General features: G+C 46.0%; 2 protein-coding genes across 5 annotated transcripts in view; one reads left to right on the forward strand and one right to left on the reverse strand.

The window, feature by feature from the left end:
- Positions 1-8,914, forward strand: part of EEF1AKMT1 (EEF1A lysine methyltransferase 1) — a 47,454-nt gene extending 38,540 nt beyond the window's left edge. For all 3 annotated transcript variants that reach the window (XM_008158153.3, XM_054718695.1, XM_054718694.1), the window contains exons 4-5: positions 4,298-4,578; positions 8,436-8,914. In XM_008158153.3, coding sequence (XP_008156375.2) covers positions 4,298-4,578; positions 8,436-8,572 — 418 coding nt within the window. In that variant the 3' untranslated portion in view covers positions 8,573-8,914. The remainder of the gene's footprint in view (positions 1-4,297; positions 4,579-8,435) is intronic.
- A 2,873-nt stretch (positions 8,915-11,787) lies between these two features.
- Positions 11,788-20,063, reverse strand: part of IL17D (interleukin 17D) — a 36,363-nt gene continuing 28,087 nt past the window's right edge. The window contains exons 3-4 of one of the 2 annotated variants that reach the window (XR_008556558.1): positions 12,519-13,017; positions 11,788-12,364 (exon numbers count right to left, since the gene is read on the reverse strand). Coding sequence is in view for 1 of the 2 variants with exons in the window: in XM_054718693.1 (XP_054574668.1) it covers positions 12,651-13,017 (367 nt within the window). In the remaining variant the exon portion in view is untranslated. Of the gene's footprint in view, positions 13,018-20,063 lie in introns of both variants that reach the window. The other variant, XM_054718693.1, reaches the window with a different exon arrangement.

The raw sequence follows: 20,063 nt of genomic DNA on the forward strand, positions 1-20,063 counted from the left end.
CTTTTTTCTTATTGTAAAATTATAAGTTTCCTATTTTTTATGTGTTTCTATGTCCATATCACCTACTAACCATCAAATTCTTCCCCAGTTATGCATATCTCCTATCTATAAATGCAAAAATATTTCAACTCCTTGAAAAAAATTACCTCAGGTCTTTATCAAGCTGGACTGGTTGATTTCTAGCTTTGCTGCTGCTCTTATCTTGATTTCTTTCTTCACCATCATGCTCATAGTCCTTTTTCCTTTCTTTTATTTTGGATTTCCAGTTTCCTGTACCCCAGTTCTCATTTTGCAGCCTTAATCTGGGCTGGGTCCATCCTTCAGTAGCTTCCACAGAAAAGATATGTGGGAAGGGAATTTAAAAAACCTTTCATTTCTGAAAATGCCTTTATTCCACTCTTACTCTCAATTGTAATAGTTTTGCTGGGTATGTAATTCCAGGTTTTGAGGACATTGCTTCCTGGCCTCCAAGTATCCATAGGTGCTGTTGAGAAATCCCATGCTGTTCTGAGTTCTTGCAAGAAACCTGTTTTTTCCTTGCTCAGTGCAAACTTGGGTTCTTTTTTTAATTCCTAATATTTGATGTGTACTGGCATAGAGTATTCCCCTCTCGTGCTGGATGGGGAGCTCTTTCAATCTCATTTCCTTCAGTTTGGGAAAACTGTCTTAAGCCTATTTCCTCCCCCACTGTTTTTTCTATTCCTCTTTCTGGGACTCCTGTTATTTGAATGTTGGACCTTTACCTTACTTTCTGGGAATATCCCTCAACTTTATTTTCTAAACATTCTGCTGAGTTTACCTTTTCTGTTGTCATATACACTGAGTGGCCAGATTATTATGTGTTCAGAGATCACAATAATCTGGCCACTCAGTGTACATATTCATTTACAGCTCTCTTTTGGGGTCTCTGAATATATATTTATTTATTTTAAATTTTATTGATTGATTTTTAGAAAGAGAGGGAGGGGGAGAGAGGGAAACATCGATTTACTGTTCCACTTACTATTGCATTCATTGATTGTGCTGAATATTCATTATTATATCTTGTTTATCCTTAGGATATTAATTACAGGATTTTTTAAAAAGTTTCCTTCTCCCCATTTAGTCTGCTTACTACAACGTGCCTTTTCTGTTCATTTATTTTGGTCTCTAATATTAAATGTTTTCCTTGAATGCCCATTGATGTTCACTGTCCACTTAGATTATGTCGGAAAGCTGTGACACATGGCAAAACTTATTTGCTTGGTCTCTTCAGTTGGATGACCTGGGTGAGCGATTCATAGGGAATCCCAGTGTCGTTTTGTCTGAGTCTTCTCCTCTGGGGCTGGTCAGAGCTCTAGGAAGAGTCTTCTAATTCTTCCCTGGAAGTTATATGTGTCGTCACATCATCTGGAGGACCACATTACTGAGAGGACTGAAGGTCCTAGCATCCAGTGGGTTTAACTTAATCCTTGTCATTGCCACACAGTACCACACTGCTAGTTATGCTGGCACTCCCTTTTTGTCCCCCAATCCAGAGACCATCCCTCCAGGTTTCTGTCTCCTGGGAGAAGGAGGAGAGTCTTGGGAATTACTGTCTGCCTACATGGACCTTCAGCCGCTTCCTGAGTTACTGATCTGCAGATCCTGAGCATTGGGGTGCAGTGATAGAGATAAGGTTGCTCCCCAGCTTTCCTGGCTGCCAGTTCAGGATTTGGTGTTTGGGCCTGTCAAGTCAGATACCACTCTCCACTCTTTTCCAGCATTTTATGTGTGTTTCTTTTGTCTCTTCTCACATTCTCTTTCTCTTCTTGGCTTTAACAACAAAATAGAATCTTACTTGTGGTGTACTGAGTGGACTTCATGAGGGTGCAAATCTACATTCCCATCTACCATCTTTAACTAGAAGTCCCAAGTTTCTTGTTTTTCTGTTTTCTTTTTAAATTATATGTAGTTTTTTATTGGGTTTTTCTTAATGACACTGTTTTTTATACATTTTTTTCTTTTTTCCATTAATATGAGGGCTTTGGATGCAACTTTTAATTTTTTCTGATAGGCATCTTCAGGAGCTGTGTCATAATCTTTTTTTTAGAAAATAAATTTTTATTGATTTCAGAGAAGAAGGGAGAGGGAGAGAGAGATAGAACACCAATGATGAGAGAGAATCATTGATCAGCTGCCTCCTACACACCGTTCCCCCCTTACTGGGGATCGAGCCCGCAACCCAGGCATGTGCCCTTGGCTGGAATAGAACCTGGAGCCCTTCAGTCCACAGGCGGATGCTCTATCCACTGAGCCAAACCAGCTGGGGCAATAATTGCTGCCTGCTCTGTTCTCTGTGTCAGCAGTTTATGAGGGTCACCTTGTTCAGTTCTAACACCCCTGTGAGGTAGTTACCATTATATTCTCCACTCTAAAGACAGAGCTGAGGCTCAAGAGATTCAGCCACTTGCACAGGGAACTCGGGAGTGATTTGCCCTAGGACCCCACCACTCCGTGACAAACCCCATTGACCCCCTGGGTTCACCACACTCTGCTTCCTCCTTCCTGCATCTGAGACACTATCTGCTGCCTGTGTACATCCTTCAGAATATTTTAGAGAAATTCTGCTGGCAACAAGCTCAGATTTAGTTGGTCTGAAACTACCTTTATTTCACCCGCTTTCTTGGCTGATAATTCATTGTGCATCTGATTGCTGCTTGTTATCCCAGCACAGTGAAGACATCCTGGCTCTATACCTTCACTTTCCCTCCTTCCCCCCGAACTCCGGCAGCATCCTGGGCTGAGGCTCTGATTGCCCCTGACACCCAGACTGGGACATGCACATTTTCCACAGACGCCTCTGTGCCATCGTCAGGCTGTTACATACTTCAGGTGTATTTGGGCCAACAGAAATGAATCTCACAGATTTAAGACTGAGTTTAATTTTCAAAAGTACTGTTTGGAATGATAATATATATGCATGGTAAATATCTAAAAGTTATAAAGGGGATTGAGAAAACGTCAGCCTCCTTCCTCATTATCTCCAGGCCCCTAGTTCCGCTGTGAGGCAGCCATGGTGTCTGCTTCTTGTGCCCCTGAGCATATTTTCTCACGCTCATGCAAATGTCCTTTTGCCCCTGTGTTCCTGGAGTGTCTCGGCGGTGTGATATTACACAATATTCCATTGTAACAGACGGACCACACTCAACTCAATAGTTCAGTATTTATTTCTAGCTTCTTTCACAGTTACTTTTAAAAGTTAACTACTGGGCCCTGGCCGGTGTGCTCAGTAGTTAGAGTGTCAGCCTACGTACCAAAGAGTCTCGGGTTCGATTCCTGGTCAAGGGCACGTACCTCGGTAGTAAGTTCAATCCTCAGTTGGAGCGAGGCAACCAATCGATGTCTCTCTCTCACCTCTCTCTCTCTCTCTCTCTCTCTCTCTCTCTCTCTCTCTCTCTCTCATCTCTTTTTTCTCTGTCTTCTCATCATTCCCTCCCTTTCCACTCTCTCTAAACATCAATGGAAAAATATCGCTGAGTGAAGATTAACAAAAAGAGTTAACTATTGGAACATTGCTTACTTGTTCAAAAACTGTAGGCTGCTGGTAATAATTTCCTTATACAAAAAAGCAGCAGAGCCCTAGCTGGTTTGGCTCAGTAGGTAGAGCATCAGCCTGCGGACTGAAGGGTCCTGTGTTTGATTCCCGTCAAGGGCACATGCCTGGGTTGCAGGCTCTATCCCCAGTAGGGGGCGTGCAGGAGGCAGCCAATCAATGCTTCTCATCATTGATGTTTCTATCTCTCTCCCTCTCCCTTTCTCTCTAAAATCAATAAAAAAATATTTTTTTTTAAAGCTGCAGAAATTTAAAGTAGCTTTTCTGCACTGAGACCTCATTTTAATGTATCTTTTTAGAAAACTGGAGTTACTAAAGCAGTTATTTGGGGTTTTCCTCTCAAGATTATGAACATTACAAAGTAACTTCAAAATATTTAGTTTGAGATTAACAGTATTTGACATAAATGTTAAAGGAACATGAAATAATAGGTAAATTTAGACTTCGGGCTACCTAATTTTGTCTTTATATGTTCCTAATATTTTACATTTTTTATTATAAAGAGCACATGTATCACTTTCATACGCGTTTCAGATTTTTAAATACCAGATTCCTTAAAAGTGAGGCATTTTGTTTTCTCTCACAGTTTACTGCCGTCACGTTAGTGGCAGTGTTGTTTCCTTCAGGAAGGTCTGTGCCTGGAACCCCTGGTGTTTAGGGAGTTGGTACCGTTAGGAGCTGTCTGCCAGAGCCCCTTGTGCACATGCTCCCTTTGTTTTCCAGGGTAGCCTGTGTGAGCACGCCTAGTGTTTACCTGAAGCTGAGGGAGCTGCACAGAGAAGACCTGGCTGTCTACCTCTTTGAGTATGACAGAAGATTTTCCGTTTATGGAGAGGAGTTTATCTTCTATGATTACAATAATCCACTGGACTTTCCTGGAAATATTGCCCAGCATAGTTTTGACATTGTCATAGCGGATCCCCCCTATCTTTCTGAGGAATGTCTCAGGAAAACGTCAGAAACCATCAAGTACCTGACTCAGGGCAAGATTCTGCTGTGCACAGGTAGGTGCTGGCCTGCCATCTCATAAAGGTTGATAATGGTGGATGTTCAAGCCTCAGTGTCAAGAGTTGAAAGATCTTAGAACGCAGATCCTAAATCTACCACTTGTTGTGTGACCATAAACAGACTTGGTGACCTCTCTATGCCCCCTTTCCTCATCTGTAAACATGGGGCTGGCAATGCTGCCTGACTTCCAGAGCTGTGAGCACTGAGCGCTGACACACAGCGGGTGGGGTCGCATGTGGTGAGCGTCTTCATCATGGTCATCAGGAGTTGACACGGCCTCTGCGCTGGATGTCGAATCTGGAGTTAACGTGCATTGCCTGAGGCTACAAGTTAGGCGTTGGATCAGGTTTGTTATAGCAGAACAGTGTTCCTTCTGGGGAGATTGAGATACACTCTTTTCTTAAGATGGATGTACTGAAATCTGACACAGAACTAAAACTATAACTGCCTCTCTGGTCTGGCAGCCTGGTGTCCAGGCCCTGAGTGCAGGCCCTGCTCCTGTGCCCAGCCTGTGCCCACGCTTCTGCCCGATCGCCCTGGGCTGAGCAGTGGAGCCGTTCTTCTGGTTGTCGAGTTGTAGACTTAGTCAAAGACACAACTCTTGTTCACATAACTAGTATTTACTTATTAATTTACTAGTGGGAACTAATTAGAGGAAGTATTTTAATATTGCTATTTGCCCTTTCTCTATAATAGAAGTGTCAGAGATGAAAGAAAATTAGTAAAATGTATATGAAAATACTATATAAATTTATTAATAATCACAACATGATATAACAACAGCAAAGACATGATATAAAAATAACAAAAACATGATGTAAAAACAGCACTGATACAATGACTGATGAATTGATTAAACTTATTCTAATATCTCCCTGCATACCATAGTAAGAGTGAAAACACTTTCAGAGTGCTTGTCTAATTTCCCTTGTGATGAAGTACTTACAACTTTAACTTTAATGTACACGCTCTTTGAACTCGAGAGAAAGCAACATATAACTGACCATGTGCGAAAATGGGTTCAGGTAGGAATATTCCTACACTGTCTAGAGTTTGTCCTTGTGATTTATTAATAGTCATCACGGGAAACTGTCGTCAAATCAATTTAAATTGGAGGCCAGTGTCAGACGGGGACAAATCAATTCTTGGAATCAGAACAACCTCTCCTTCTGCAGATCCTGTTAATACTTCAGCTTCAATTATGTTAGGTCGTAATCTTTTGATAATAAATCTAGTATCATTACAAAGACCTCATTTACTATTAAGATTTCTCAGTAGCATGATGATTGCACACACTTTCAATTTTAATTTATGACATGGCATTCCCGAAGGAGTAATACTCTTAAGAAATTCAATGGGAAAATTTTCCTTTTCAGCATCATCTGTTGAGTCAATGGAGTCATCACTCTTGCACAGCTTTCAGAGCTTTATGCAAACAACATGACCCTCTAGCTGTGGCACATGACCCTTTATACAAACATGACCCTCTAGCTCCCTCCCGCCGCTGCCACGCCCAGGCGGGGGCTGGGAGGGGGCTCCCTCCCGCCGGCAGCCCGCTGTTTGGTCATCCGGTCGTTTAGGTTGTGACGGCCCCTGGCTTTTTATATATTAGGGTAGCTGTGACTAGCCCTTTGTGCCAGCTTACAGGCAGATTGCCTAACCTCATGGAGCATACATTTGGTTTTAGGGGACAGATTAAAAAATGTAATACAACAGAAGAAATGAATTCCTAATTTTGATAAGTATATGGAAAAATCAGAGAAATTTCATATTAAAAAATGTAATACAACAGAAGAAATGAATTCCTAATTTTGATAAGTATATGGAAAAATCAGAGAAAGTACAGTCAGGGGGCTGTACTTCAGATCCACAAGTTCTCTGGGCTGAGCAGCATTGCAGCAGTGGCCTCAAGGGGAGTCCAATGAGAGGGCCCCAGACGTGCTAGTCAGAGTTGGCATTTTCTTTTACAGTGTCCACCCCAAAGGAACAAGATCCTGTTTGTCTAAACAAGTTCACTTTAACTTTGTACCAAAAAGATTTATGGGGGTGAGTGGACATGGCTCTGGATGAGGTTGGAGAGGAAACTGAAAAAATGTGCTGTGCTCTGCATGTGGGAAGTGAGAAAGGGGAGAATCCAGGATGAGTCCTGGGTTCCTATCTGTGCAGCACTTGCTACCATAGGCATCAAGGGACAGGTGCTTGGCAGCATCTGGGGTGATATCCACATCAGTGGGCAGTGCCAGACAGGCAGTGGGGTGACGATGGGGGGCTGAGGGAGAAATAGTTTGGTCATCCAAAGGTTGGTATGAATATATCCCTATGAGTTTACAAGATTAGATATTACTGAAAAGGGGATATTTTTAATATATTGTTTAAAGTGTTACAAATAGTAGTACATGTCTCCATTTTTCCCGATTGACCTCCCTTACCCCCTGGCACATGCCCCCCCCCCCATTCTTGCGTCCATTGGTTATGCTTATATGCATGCATACAAGAACTTCGGTTGATCTCTTACCTCCCCCCAACCCTCCCCTGCCTTCCCACTGTAGTTTGACAGTCTGTTTGATGCTTCTTTGCCTCTGTATCTATTTTTGTTCAACAGTTTATAATGTTCTTTATATTCCACAAATGAGTGAGATCATGTGGTATTTATCTTTCACTGACTGGCTTATTTCACCTAGCATAATGCTCTCCAGTTCCATTCATGCTGTTGCAAATGGTAAGAATTCCTTCTTTTTTACAGCAGCTCAGTATTCCATTGTGTAGATGTACCACAGTTTTCTAAGCCACTCATCTGCTGAAGGGCATTTAGGCTGTTTCCAGATCTTAGCTATTGTAAATTGTGCTGCTATGAACATAGGGGTGCATATATCCTTTCTGATTGGTGTTTCTGTTTTCTTGGGATATATACCTAGAAGTGGTAAAAATGGCAATTCCATTTTTAATGTTTTGAGGAAACTCCATACTGTTCTCCACAGTGGCTGCACCAGTCTGCATTCCCACCAGCAGTGCACGAGGGTTCTGAAAAGGCGATTCTTGATCAAATTGGAAAACACCAGGTTTTTTCTTTCTTTTTTAAAGGCATTACAATATTTTATTTAATTTGTGTTATTTTTTAAAATCCTCATCCAAGGATATGTTTTTATTGATTTTAGAGAGAGGGAGGGAGAGAGGGAGGAGGAGGAGAAGGGGAGAGAGAGAGAGGGAGAGAGAAACATCAATATGAGAAACATTGATTGGTTGCCTCCCATATGCTCTTAACTAGGGATCAAATTCACGACCTAGGTATGTGCCTTGACCAGGAATCTAATCTGCAGTCTTTTGGTGTACAGGACAATGTTCCAACCAACTGAGCCACCCAGCCAGGGCAACACCAGTGTTTTTTATTTACTTACTTATTAAATTTATTGGGTTGACATTGGTTAACAATGAACAGATAGGTTTCAGGTGCAGGTTTCCATGTTACAACACCACCAGTTTTTAATACTTATTTTTGCTTTCCTTATATTACTTAGTAGGTTATAATCTATTTCTAAGACACTTGAAGCCCATATTTGTTTCTGATTGGTGTCTGGATTTTAAGAATGACTTGTAGCTGTATTCTGGCAACCTGAAAAGCTTGACTTAGGCCTGGATATGTTCCTGTCTTAGCTTTGCAGAGACAGGAAAACTACTTATTAAATAAGAAAGAAAAGGAAGAAAGTAAGTAAATTTCAAAAATGTTGGAAAAGTAAAGAGGAATATGAAGAACTGACCTCCAGCCTCATTTGCTGAGTGGTATTGTCACGTTGTGCCAGGGCCCAGGGTGCATGGTTGTATTTGTCTTCTGGTTCATCTGGTCTGTTCTCTTCAGGTGCTGTCATGGAGGAAGAGGCAGCAAAACTTCTTGGAGTGAAGACGTGCAAATTTATTCCAAAGCACACCCGGACCTTGGCAAATGAGTTTCGCTGTTACGTGAATTATGACTCTCAACTAGACCATGATGTGTAAATGTTGACAGTGTATATATAATACAGGACAGGACCCTGTGTGACATTCCCCTCGTTATTTTCTTAGTGGGTTGTACTAGGCTGTGCACTCGGCCATCACACTTTTGGATAATTTGAAATGGACTTAAAAGATCACTCAGTATTGTCCTAGCTGGCTTTGTTCAGTGGTTGGAGCGTCAGCCCGTGGTCTTGGGTTTGGTTTCCTGTCCAGGATGCGTACCTGGCTTGCAGGTTCGTTGTTTTTCTCTGTCCCCCTCCTCCTCCCTTCCACTCTCTAAAAACTAGAAAAAAGTGTCCTCGGGTAAGGATTGAAAAATAATAATAAAAAAAAGATCACTCGGTATTTTTGAGACACTTACATTTTTATCATTGTAATGTATTTATATCATTAACCTGAGATGTTAAATATTCAGTAAATGTTCTTTTAAAAAATAACCCCTATGTTAACATTTCCTTAAGGTTGCTAAAAATTAAGGCGGTAACACATACTATAACAAATCCTGTGCAGGAACGGAATGTGTAATTTAGGAATGGTGGGCAAGTAGCAGTATAGAAATAACCATTTTAGTTGGTCCATAAACCTAGCCTTTAAGATGAGGGAAACCTTTTCTCCATGGGGGCAGAAGAAGGAAGAGGCAAAGCTTTACTCATATAAAAATGCATTTTAATAAGCAGCCAACATGTCTTTTTTGTGTTGGACTCTTCGTGATTCCAGTTTTGTGTGTTTTAAAATTGACTTTAGAGACAGAGTGGAAAGGAGAGAGAGAGAGAAAAAAAAAACCACACACACACACATCCATTTGTTGTTCCACTTATTTATGCATTTGTTGGTTGTTTCTTGTATGTGCCCTGACTGGGAATCAAATCCACAACCGTGGCATATGGGGATGATGCTCTAACCAACTGAGATACCTGGCCAGGGCTTGTGATTGATTCCATTTTAACAAGCCCATGTTTGTTTCTGGTTGGTGTCTGGGTTTTAAGAATGACTTGTAGCTGTATTCTGGCAACCTGAAAAGCTCGACTTAGGCCTGGATATGTTCCTGTCTGTCTGTCTCCCTCCTGGCAGGTAGAGTGCGCATGGCCACCAGCTGCTGAATGGCAAGGAAGGCTGGGCGATGCTCTCCAGTCTGTCTGTAAGCAGGGGATTCTTAGGAGATGACCTCATCTCTGACATTTTTACCATAGAACCGCAAAAATCAAAGAGGATGATTAATAGACACCTTTGTAAGTCCGTCCTAATTCAAAAGTTTGCATTTACACCAGGACAAGAGCAGATGAAATGTGTGGTGAAGTGAAACCCCATTTCAGATGAGAATCCCATGCTGGTTCCTTTCTTCTCTGCAGTCTGAGTGTGAACCAGGTACTAAAACTGACCTCTTGGCCCTTTTGCCTTAATAAAGAAATGCAGTCCTACCGGAAGTCTGGGTCATTGGCCTCTGAATGTGGAACAGCTGGCAGGTGCCAGTGTCTTTTGAGGGCTCTTCCCAAATGATTCCATTTTTACAAAATAAGTATACAACAGAAATATTGTCTGTTGGAAAAAATCTTCAATGACCAGTAAGGTACCTCCATTCCGAGAGTTGCCATGAAACCCTCAAAATAGAATTACTTGGAGGAAAAGTAGGCATGGTGGCACTTTTTAAGAGGAGGGGAAGAAGCTATGAAATTTACAATCCAATGCTGCTAGAATTTATTGTACTCGCCCAGATCAACAAGATGCAACTGTATTAACAATGTTACTAGGATCAAGAGGAAAAGATGTCCTTGAACTCTGGTGGCATAATTCTCTAGCCAGTATATGTCCCTAGTTGTCGTTAAAACACAATACTAACCCCTTCCCTTCCAAAATAAAAAAAAACTTTAATTTTAAGAAGAGAACAAAATTCTGTTCAATAAACTATTCATTGAAGCAGTATCTCCCCATAATGGATCACTGCCCTCTAATTTCAATATATTATCTCTAATTGCTGCTATCTAGGGATAGATTTCGTTTTTATTTCAATTTTTATTTATTGATTTTCAAGAGAGAGATTGAGAGGCAGGAAGGGAGAGAGAGAAACATGGATTTGTTGTCCAACTCATTTATGCATTCATTCATTGGTTGATTCTGTATGTGCCCTGACCAGTGATCAAACCTACAACCTTGGTATATTGGAACGACGTGCTAACCAACTGACCTACCTGGCCAGGGCATGGATAGATTTCATTTTAAACTTACCTTTTATACTTAAAAACAAACATACAAATAAACAGGCACTTGGAAGTAATATAAACACTTCACATAAGAGCTGGATACTACTACTTCTCAGTGTAACTCGTGAGTCACGGGGGCAGTGTGTTTTCGCTGCCTGCTGTGTGGGCAGAGCCTGCTAGGGGCTTCACAAAGGTGATCAGCCATCACAATACCTGTGACTGGATGGCACCCCCTCACTTTACAGATGAGCACACAAGCTCTGATGCTGCATTATGTGAGATGAGCAGAGGCTGAGCATGCCCCGCGTGCCGACAGCCAGGTCAGTTTCCACTTTCGACTGAGTGCAGAGTTGGTGTGGTTCACAGCTGGCTCAGGAGCTCAGCACCTGGAACAGGGCAAGGGCTCAATAAATAGTTAAGTGGGTGAATGTGCCATTCAGAGAAAAAGTACCAAAGTTGCCTTTATAATCTTAGAATGAAAAGCCCGTTTCTTCCTAATATTAGGACAATACTCTAACCCAGCGGTCGCCAACCTTTCGGACCTCATGGACCACCCGTTGGCAACTGCTGCTCCAACCAACTGAGGTCCCTGGCCAGGGCAGTGGGTTATTGCTGTTATCTGAACGAGCAACAAAAGGTTGCTCTGAAGCTATTGTTTCTGGACAACATACTCTAGAGAAACCACCACTAGGGCTACCTTTATTTTAAAAAATCCCAAACTGTATGGAACTACCCACAGCTACTTGGAAAATCCCGATTCTGTCCAGCAAGGTGTTTTCATGCACAACTTCTGTCAACAGACAGTAAAAGTTGCAAGTCCTCTTAGTGAACCTTGCGTCCAGTTCAGAGGAAGACTGATGGTGACTCAGGCAGCCAAACTGCGTACTTCTGTGGCAGCTGAAACGGGGGTGAAACACGTGAAGAAAGGGCACGTCTCGGCTTGGCTGGGGTGTCACAGGAGAGCAGAGACTGACTTTATGTGATTACTTGGCCTAAGACAAACAAACTTCCACCATAAGATTAAGACAAAGACTTTAATAAACATATTGTTTCCTCTCAAACTCAGTCGAGCCCATGAGAAAGAAATACACACAAGCAATGTGCCTTCACCTGCAACCGTTCCAAAGATTTAAAAGCAGCTCTTTTACAAATCGTTACGTTCAGGGACAGACTTCCAGGCTGAAGAAGTAAGGATGCAGCTCTCACTGCAGCAGGCAGAGAGAGAGGCTCACTACTGCTTTCCGGGGACAGTCGGCTCATTTCCCCTCTGTGACTAGTGCCGGGAGCCCTTCAAACAGCCAGGTTGGGTCCTTGAGGTGGCAGCCATGTCATGTTCCACCTGTCGCCTTGATCCCATCACCTCTTACCTACAAATGGGCCCCACTGACTTTGAAAAGTGAAAAACAGATTTTAATTCAGTAAGCCCGCAGCCATTGGTATGCTAGTAAATACACCCAAGTGTAGGGTTTCGGGGATGCTCTGGAGTGCCCTGAGCCCGGTACACTTCCCTGTTAGCCCTGCAGCAGCTCCTGGAGGCTGGCCCCTGACAGCGGGCACACAGCACCCGGGGAGGTTTGTCCGAGGGTCCCACCTGCTGCTGCAAGCGAGCGGACGTGAAAACAAGGTTAATACAACATGCAAGTGAAACTTTTTAATATTAAAAATCACTAATAAAAATAGTTTCTGCCCTTATTGGGAATAAGTAGCTATACATGCTTATAAAAAGACAGTTTGAAACTCCTGTCACCTACGTGCGGCCTGCTGTCCTAGCAGGTGCCGCCTGCCTCCCTGACGCTGTGGCCCGGCCCGGCCCTGCGGCTGGTCCCCACCGAGGCCGGCTCCGCCTCAGCAGCCCCCGCGGCGGAGGGGTCCCCGCGGGCCGCTCACTGTCCCGCTCCCGCTCCCGGACGGAGGGGCCGGCGCGGGGCCCTGTCCCGCTCCTCGTGGCCGGCGTCCTGGGAGCGCTCTTGCCCACCGCGGTCCGCTTGGTCCGGTTCGGCGGCGGCTGGCGCGTCGTGGTCGGGCGCGGGGACGCAGGTGCAGCCCACGGGCACCGCCACGTACTCCTCGGCGTAGACGGCGCGGCCCCCCGCGCAGCCCGCCGTGCGGCGCAGCACCACCGTGGGCAGCAGCACGGGCGCGCTGCGCAGGCGCAGCTCCTCCTCCCCGCGCGGCCCGGTCAGGCAGCCGCGGCACAGGCAGTAGGCCTCCGGCAGCAGCCGCGGGTAGCGGGTGGGGTCGTAGGACAGCCTGCGGGGAGAGGCGGGATCAGTGCCAGCGTTTGCACACCGGGTCCGGGTCCGGGTGCCAGTCACTGCGCAGGGGGTCACAGGGCCCGGCCTTAGTGCAGACTCGGGGGGAGGGAGCGCCCCCTGGGAAGTGCTGAGGTTGCCGCTCACACGGAGCGGAGCGGAGCGGGAAGGTTGGCCGCACACTTGATCCCAGGTAGTGTCCCCGGGAGCCTCGGATCTACGGATCCCAAAGACTACAGCTGGCCGCGGGCCATTCCCTAAAAGCAGGCTCTTAACCAGTGCCCTTAGAGAAATAACCTCTACACTGTGCACATGCACCAACAGGAGACCCCACAGCCAGTGGGTGTGATCAGACACCCTCCCTGTGCCAGACCCCAACTCCAACCCCAAGGGCCACCCCGGAGCAGAACCGTCTGCTCCATCCCACCGGGCTCTGCAGCCTCAGAAGAGGTCACACTGCCAGGCACTGCCCACACAGGTCCCCGGACAAGCAGCTCTGCATGGGGCTAGCTGACCTGGGCACGAGACCATGCAGACACCGGTCACCTGGCCGCCCAAACGGCCACGAGCAAAGGCAGCGTTGGGACACCTGTCCAGAAGGCACCCGTGAGCCTGTGTCCGTCTGTCAGGGCCCATGTGCCCTCCTCTGTGAAGATGCTGAAGTGACATCAGGGAAAGGCAGGCCTGGCCCGTCTGGGACATTTGAAAAGTGCAGGACGGGCTAAACTTTGTCATCTTCATCCTGACCCCGGCCTTCCTACTTTGAGGTCAGATGCCAAGGACCCAGAGTCAAACACCTGCCTACAGCCTGCTGCCACACTGCAGAGGGGCTGGACGCCCGGGGGAACAGGAAACCCCAGGCCCCTCTACCCTCTGCCTCTTCCTCCCCAAGCAAGGAAGCCATTAATGACCTAGGACTCCTCAGTTTCTCTTTTCAGAGGTGGGATTATCCCTAACCCCAAACCCTTGTCCAATAGACTGTTTTCTGTGGGAACTGGTGGCATGGGCACCCACAGCACGGGGGGTAGGGTGATGTGTGCATTGTATTCCTGCCCTGATAGCACGCTTCTAAGAGAACCTCCTGGTCATAAAACCACAATTTGAAAACCATCGCACCTTATGCCTCCTTATTATGTCCCCCGTTTCAGACAGAAATGTCTTAGCCCAGAGGGGTCAATGTGATGGTGGAAATTCCACTCCCAGGGCAGCGACTGATGGAGGTGAGGTGTGTATTTTTAGTCAGATGAGCCTTCTGACCGTGGCAGCACCCAAGCCACTGTGATTCTATTAATAAAAGTAATGGGTGACACGTGGCCTGGCGCCTGCACAGGCGATGCACAGAAGAATCCCACCTGTTGAGGAACAGATGAGGAAACTGAGTCTGAAGAAGCTGTGCCTGATCTCCTTACCTTCCCTCCCAATTTGTCCTGTAATTGAGTCTAAACCACTGTCAGAATGATCGTGTCTTTATCCCTTCTGTGGCCTCCTATAGTCTTCAAGGTAATATCCAGACTTCTCTCTGGTCTTCAAGGCCCCATACACTTCTCACAGTTCTCACTAAATTGCCACCCAACCATGTACACACACGCACACGTCACTCCAGCTACAGTGACCACTGGCAGCCCCCCCCCCCCCGCCCCGCCATGGTCTTCTGCTTTCCTGGCTCCTTTTCTGAGCCTTTCCTCACCCCTTCTTTGCCAAGGTCAGCCCTCCTTGGCCTCCAGCTTCACCTCACACCTCCTTGGGCACGGCAGGGGGCCATCCCCCTGTGTACATAGCGGTCTGTGGCGCACGTGGTGAGGACTGTCCTGACACTGGCGGTGCATTCGTGAAGAGGCCATACTCTCATGCCCACCTCAGGAGCCTGACAGTCTGCTGAGTAATGACCACTACTGCCCACTATGTGACAAACTCAGGGCACTTTGTAACCAGCATCTAGCACTGTGTGTATCTGTACACACTCAGGTATTTGGTATGTGTGTCTAAAAGATAACCCTTGGTTAAACAAAACCACACAATACCATGATCACACTTAAAAGTTAGTATTTCCTTAGTATCTTCAAATGCCCAGTCGGGTTCAAATATCCCTGACTGTCTCATAAGTGTTTTTTTTTAACACTTTAAAATATTTTTCTCTTTATTTTTTCTGCTTTATTATTTAACTCCTTTTTAAATAATTTCAAACTAATGAAAAAATTAGGGAACTCAGCCGGGGCAGGAATGTGAGCGACAGCAGAGAAGAAAAAGAGCCACTGCCCTCAGGGACCCTGAACTCGGTAGGAAAAGTTAGGGCTAGTTTATGGAGCACGGCCAGCAGGAAGCAATGAGGGCACCCAGCAGACCCAGGGGCAGTTGCTGTGTGCCCCAGCTGAGGCCCAATAGCAAGAGCTAGGAATTTACTGCCACCGATTCACAGGCCTGGCTCAACCTCCCATTCCCCCAAACATAACATTATTTTAATTTCCAAGCAGCAGAGGCTAAGTCTACTGCAATCCAAGACCCAAACCCAGGAACAAAGCAGGGATATGCCTTCCTGGGCTCGGACCGGAAACCCACAAGTACTGAACCGTGTAGAGTAGAAACAAAACCACCTCAGTAGTCCTGGTTCTTAAGTGAATTCAACCCAAAAGACTTCCATGAAATTTGGTTCAAATTTAGTTACCGACCAGTGGCCTCAGGCAAATCACTGCCCCTGCTAATCTCTGCAAAGTGAAGGGGATGACCAGGATACGCCCCCACTTGACGGCAGAATTGATAGTCTGACTTTGCATCTTCTGCTTAGAAAAGACTCTTGCAATCCACTGAGTCTCCAAGATACTGGAGAATCCCCAAATTAATCTAGAAAGTTAGTGCAACTCTAACCCAAATCCAATAGATGTCTCTTAGAACCTGGCACGCTGATCCTAAAATTTGTATAGAGAGAAAAGGGCAAGAAGAGTCAAGACCTCGTGAAAAAGGATAAGGAGGGGCTCACTTACCAGATACCAAGGCATCATGGGGCTATGGTGATAAAAGACATCTGGACCCGTGGTGGGTGCAGGGAGAAGCAAGCTCCCTTCCAACAGCTAAGATTCCTCTGAACAATGCCCGTCTCTGCCTGGGACGTGGGCAATAAAAAATCACACGATTTCCAAAATGTGGTTTCCAGACCCCTGCATCAGCCGTGAGCAGCTCAGTGACAAACGCATCCCCTCACATTTCCCCCACCCTGTCTGCTCACAAAGTGAGGACCGACAGTCACACAGTCGGCGGTTTCTCTACAAGGCACCTGGCCCCATACACACACCGACTCCGCTCACAGGAAACAGTGGGGTGATTGCTTTTTCCCAAATATGCCCGAACTTCATGATCCTACTGGCCCTGGACCCCATATGCTGAGGAGTCACTGCCAACCCCACAAGCACCTGGCACTGCAGAGGACATGGTGTGGAGGTGTCAGTTGTCCTTCACTGACGCACACAAGTGGGCATTTAAACCCGTGGTCTATCCCGGACCCCAGAGAGTCAAAGTCACGCTCTGGGTGGGCCAGGGTGCTGGTGGGTTTAAAGGCCCCAGATCATCCCAGCACGCAGCCTAGTAGATTATTTGTTCCCCAGGTTTGAGAGGGAGTCACTAGGGCAGGAGTTTGTATGAACCCTCCAGACTCCCTTTTCCTCTTGGCAGTGGCTCGCAGCTGGGCCCAGAGCACAGGCTGGTGTCGGGAGGCTTGCTGGCCAGGAAGTAACTGGGGACAGGAAGACCAAAACACTTTTCCTGTGCCGGGCAGCGGTGCCCAGTGTGCTGGCAGCTCCCCCTCTCCATTCACTGAGCCCGAGTCACAGATCTCAGCACATGCTGCCAGGAGCTCTGGAAAATGCTCTCCTTGCCCCACAAGAAAACATCAGTTGTGCATTTCTCATGAACGAGGACACGGAACAAACCTGCCCGGAGAGTGGCAGGCATAGACGCCTGCAGCCAGGTCCCAGCGAGCTCCACTTGGCCCTCCCTGCGGGCCAAGCACAGCGAGGCATCAGCCCGACCCCGGGGTGGGGCCTGAGGCTGACTTTGGTCTGATCCTAAACTTGGCATCAAGGTCCGTCCTTAGGATGGGCCAGGGGCAGGGCCTTCTTAGCAGCTCCAGGGTGTCGGGGAAAGGCCCGCTGCCTGCCCTCTCCCTGGACTGGGAGGACACTGAGGTACCCACAGGGGAGGGACATGGCCAGTCTTCCACCTGCCATATTGCCCTGAACAACTGCTCTGCAATTAGCTAGATGCCTGGCCAGTGGTAAAGCTAGAAGTAGGAAACCTGCAGATACCATGTAAGACCTGCCCGCCTGGAAGGTCAGGGACCAGGAAAGGCACGATGGCTTGTAAAAGTATTTGGAAAGGAACTCAGAAAAGATGCTTTACAGAAGGGCAGAGAGAAGAGCAATGTGACCAGAGCCAGAATTTCTCTGGGGTTGTGTCCCTTTGTCATGGCAGATGCCACCCATTCGTGCAGCTGGAACACTCTCTTCAGAGAGAGAACAGCTCAGGCGCACGTCATGTTTGCGGAGCTCTTTGATGTGTCCTTCCCTGGGGCAAAGAGGAGAAGCCCACGTGGATCTGCAGTGAAACAGCTGTGTCACACTTGGTTATGAGGAAGAGTTAACACAGCACACAAGTCTAGGCTCTTCAGCAAGTTCCAGAAGAGCTTTGGGGAGATGGCTTTGCTTTGTCCCCATTAATGTAATCTCCCTGTGTCACTTCTGGGAGACAGACACCACAGGGGCGAGTCTGCCTGCAGGTTACAGCTGGGCAGGCGCAGCCACCTTCCCTCCTTCCTGGGGTCAGACCACACAGGGCCCAACCCTGGAAACCTTTGTTCTTAGGGCTGGAGACAAATGAGAAAGTGCACACAGGGGGCGGGTGCATTTGGAAGAGAGATAAATGGGAATATTAAGAGATATGATCACCGCAGTGGGGACAACTTTTTCTAACATTATACTCCCAACTTCTCCAACTTTCTCTAGTTAACATTATAGTCCTTTTACAATTATAAAACAGGAAGAAGAAAAACTGGTGTTCTCCAGGAGAAAGGCATCAGGGTCTATGTTCTGGGCACCCAGCCCCGCTTAGTTACTATTAGATGGATGGGAAGTGACGGATGCCCTGGAGAAACCGAATGTTTAGGTTAGAGGAGGTTGAGGCAAAAATATTCTTTTATTTCAACCTGTTCTGAGGAAAACCTTTCTCCAATACAGTATTGCTAAATATCTGATGATGGACTTCGCGGACCTCAGACTGTGAAGGTCGATCCCAGTGAGTAGACATCACTGGCCTGGCCCAGGCGGTGACCTCGTCCAACCCATACAAGCTCCACAAAGTCACGTGCCCAAAGTTCTGGGAACAGAGAGCGGTGCCAAGTTCAATTTTTGTTGGAAGCCACCCATTGTCCTCACTAGCAGAGAGGTGTGGACAAGGAGCCCGGAACGCTGGTGAACCTTGAGCCCTGGCAAAGGTCAGAGCTATGCACCAACTGTTTAGTCGAGACAATGGTAGCTGAAGCAATTTCCTGACCAGAGAGTCATGTAAATCCTTACTGATAAGATAGTCTGTCTGTTACTGGAATTGCCTGCCTAAGGGCTGTAGGTGTATTCCAAACTGAATAAAAGGATGGCAAGGCCTGAGCACAAGTGGAATCCTTCCTCTTGCATTGGGCTCCCGCCTGGCCCCCCAATTTTCAAATTATTATTTCTTGTCTTGTCTCTGTCATTTGTGCGCGGCCCTTCCCCAGAGCCCGAACCCTGAACCACGCAGGATGTGGGTCATCACATCTGGCGCCTCGATGAGGGACCTCTGGAGGAGGAGATTTCGCCTAGAGCGAAGAACGGAGTTTCACCGGCAAGGTGGGGAATATTTCACTGGATAGGTGGGGAAGAATTTACGTATATGTGGGGAAATTCGCCGCGTGTAAAGCCCACGGTCAGCTGCAGAAAGTCGTGATCTGTAAGTAAGGTGAGAATGTCCTTTTTTTGTTTTAAATAAAACTTTATTGTTCAGATTATTACAATTATTCCTCTTCGCCCCCCCCCCCCATAGCTCCCCTCCAACCGGTTCCCACCCCACCCTCTGCCATTAACCCCCCTTCACTGTCCTCATCCATAGGTATACAATTTTTGTCCAGTCTCTTCCCGCACCCCCCACACCTCCTTCCCCCCGAGAATTGTCAGTCTATTCCCTTTCTATGCCCGATTCTATTATATTCAACAGTTTATTCTGTTCATCAAATTTTTTATTCACTTGATTTTTAGATTCACTTGTTGATACATATGTATTTGTTGTTCATGATTTTTATCTTTACCTTTTTCTTCTTCTTCCTCTTCTTAAAGAATACCTTTCAGCATTTCATATAATACTGGTTTGGTGTTGATGAACTCCTTTAGCTTTTTTCTTATCTGTGAAACTCTTTATCTGACCTTCAATTCTGAATGATAGCTTTGCTGAGTAGAGTAATCTTGGTTGTAGGTTCTTGCTATTCATCACTTTGAATATTTCTTGCCACTCCCTTCTGGCCTGCATAGTTTCTGTTGAGAAATCAGCTGAAAATCATATGGGTGTTCCCTTGTAGGTAACTAACTGTTTTTCTCTTGCTGCTTTTAATATTCTCTCCTTGTCTTTTGCTCTTGGCATTTTAATTATGATGTGTCTTGGTGTGGTCCTCTTTGGATTCCTTTTGTTTGGGGTTCTGTGCACTTCCTGGACTTGTAAGCCTATTTCTTTCACCAGGTAGGGGAAGTTTTCTGTCATTATTTCTTCAAATAGATTTTCAGTATCTTGCTCTCTCTCTTCTTCTGGCACCCCCATAATTCGGATGTTGGTACACTTGAAGTTGTCCCAGAGGCTCCTTACACTACCTTCATATTTTTGGATTCTTTTTTCTTTTCTGGTTGGGTGTTTTTTACTTCTTTGTATTTCAAATCTTTGACTTGATTCTTGCGATCCTCTAGTCTGCTGTTGGATCTCTGTATATTATTTTTTATTTCAGTCAGTGTATGCTTCATTTCTAGTTGGTCCTTTTTTTTT

Source organism: Eptesicus fuscus, chromosome 7, assembly GCF_027574615.1.
Source record: "Eptesicus fuscus isolate TK198812 chromosome 7, DD_ASM_mEF_20220401, whole genome shotgun sequence".
Taxonomy (NCBI): Eukaryota; Metazoa; Chordata; class Mammalia; order Chiroptera; family Vespertilionidae; genus Eptesicus; species Eptesicus fuscus.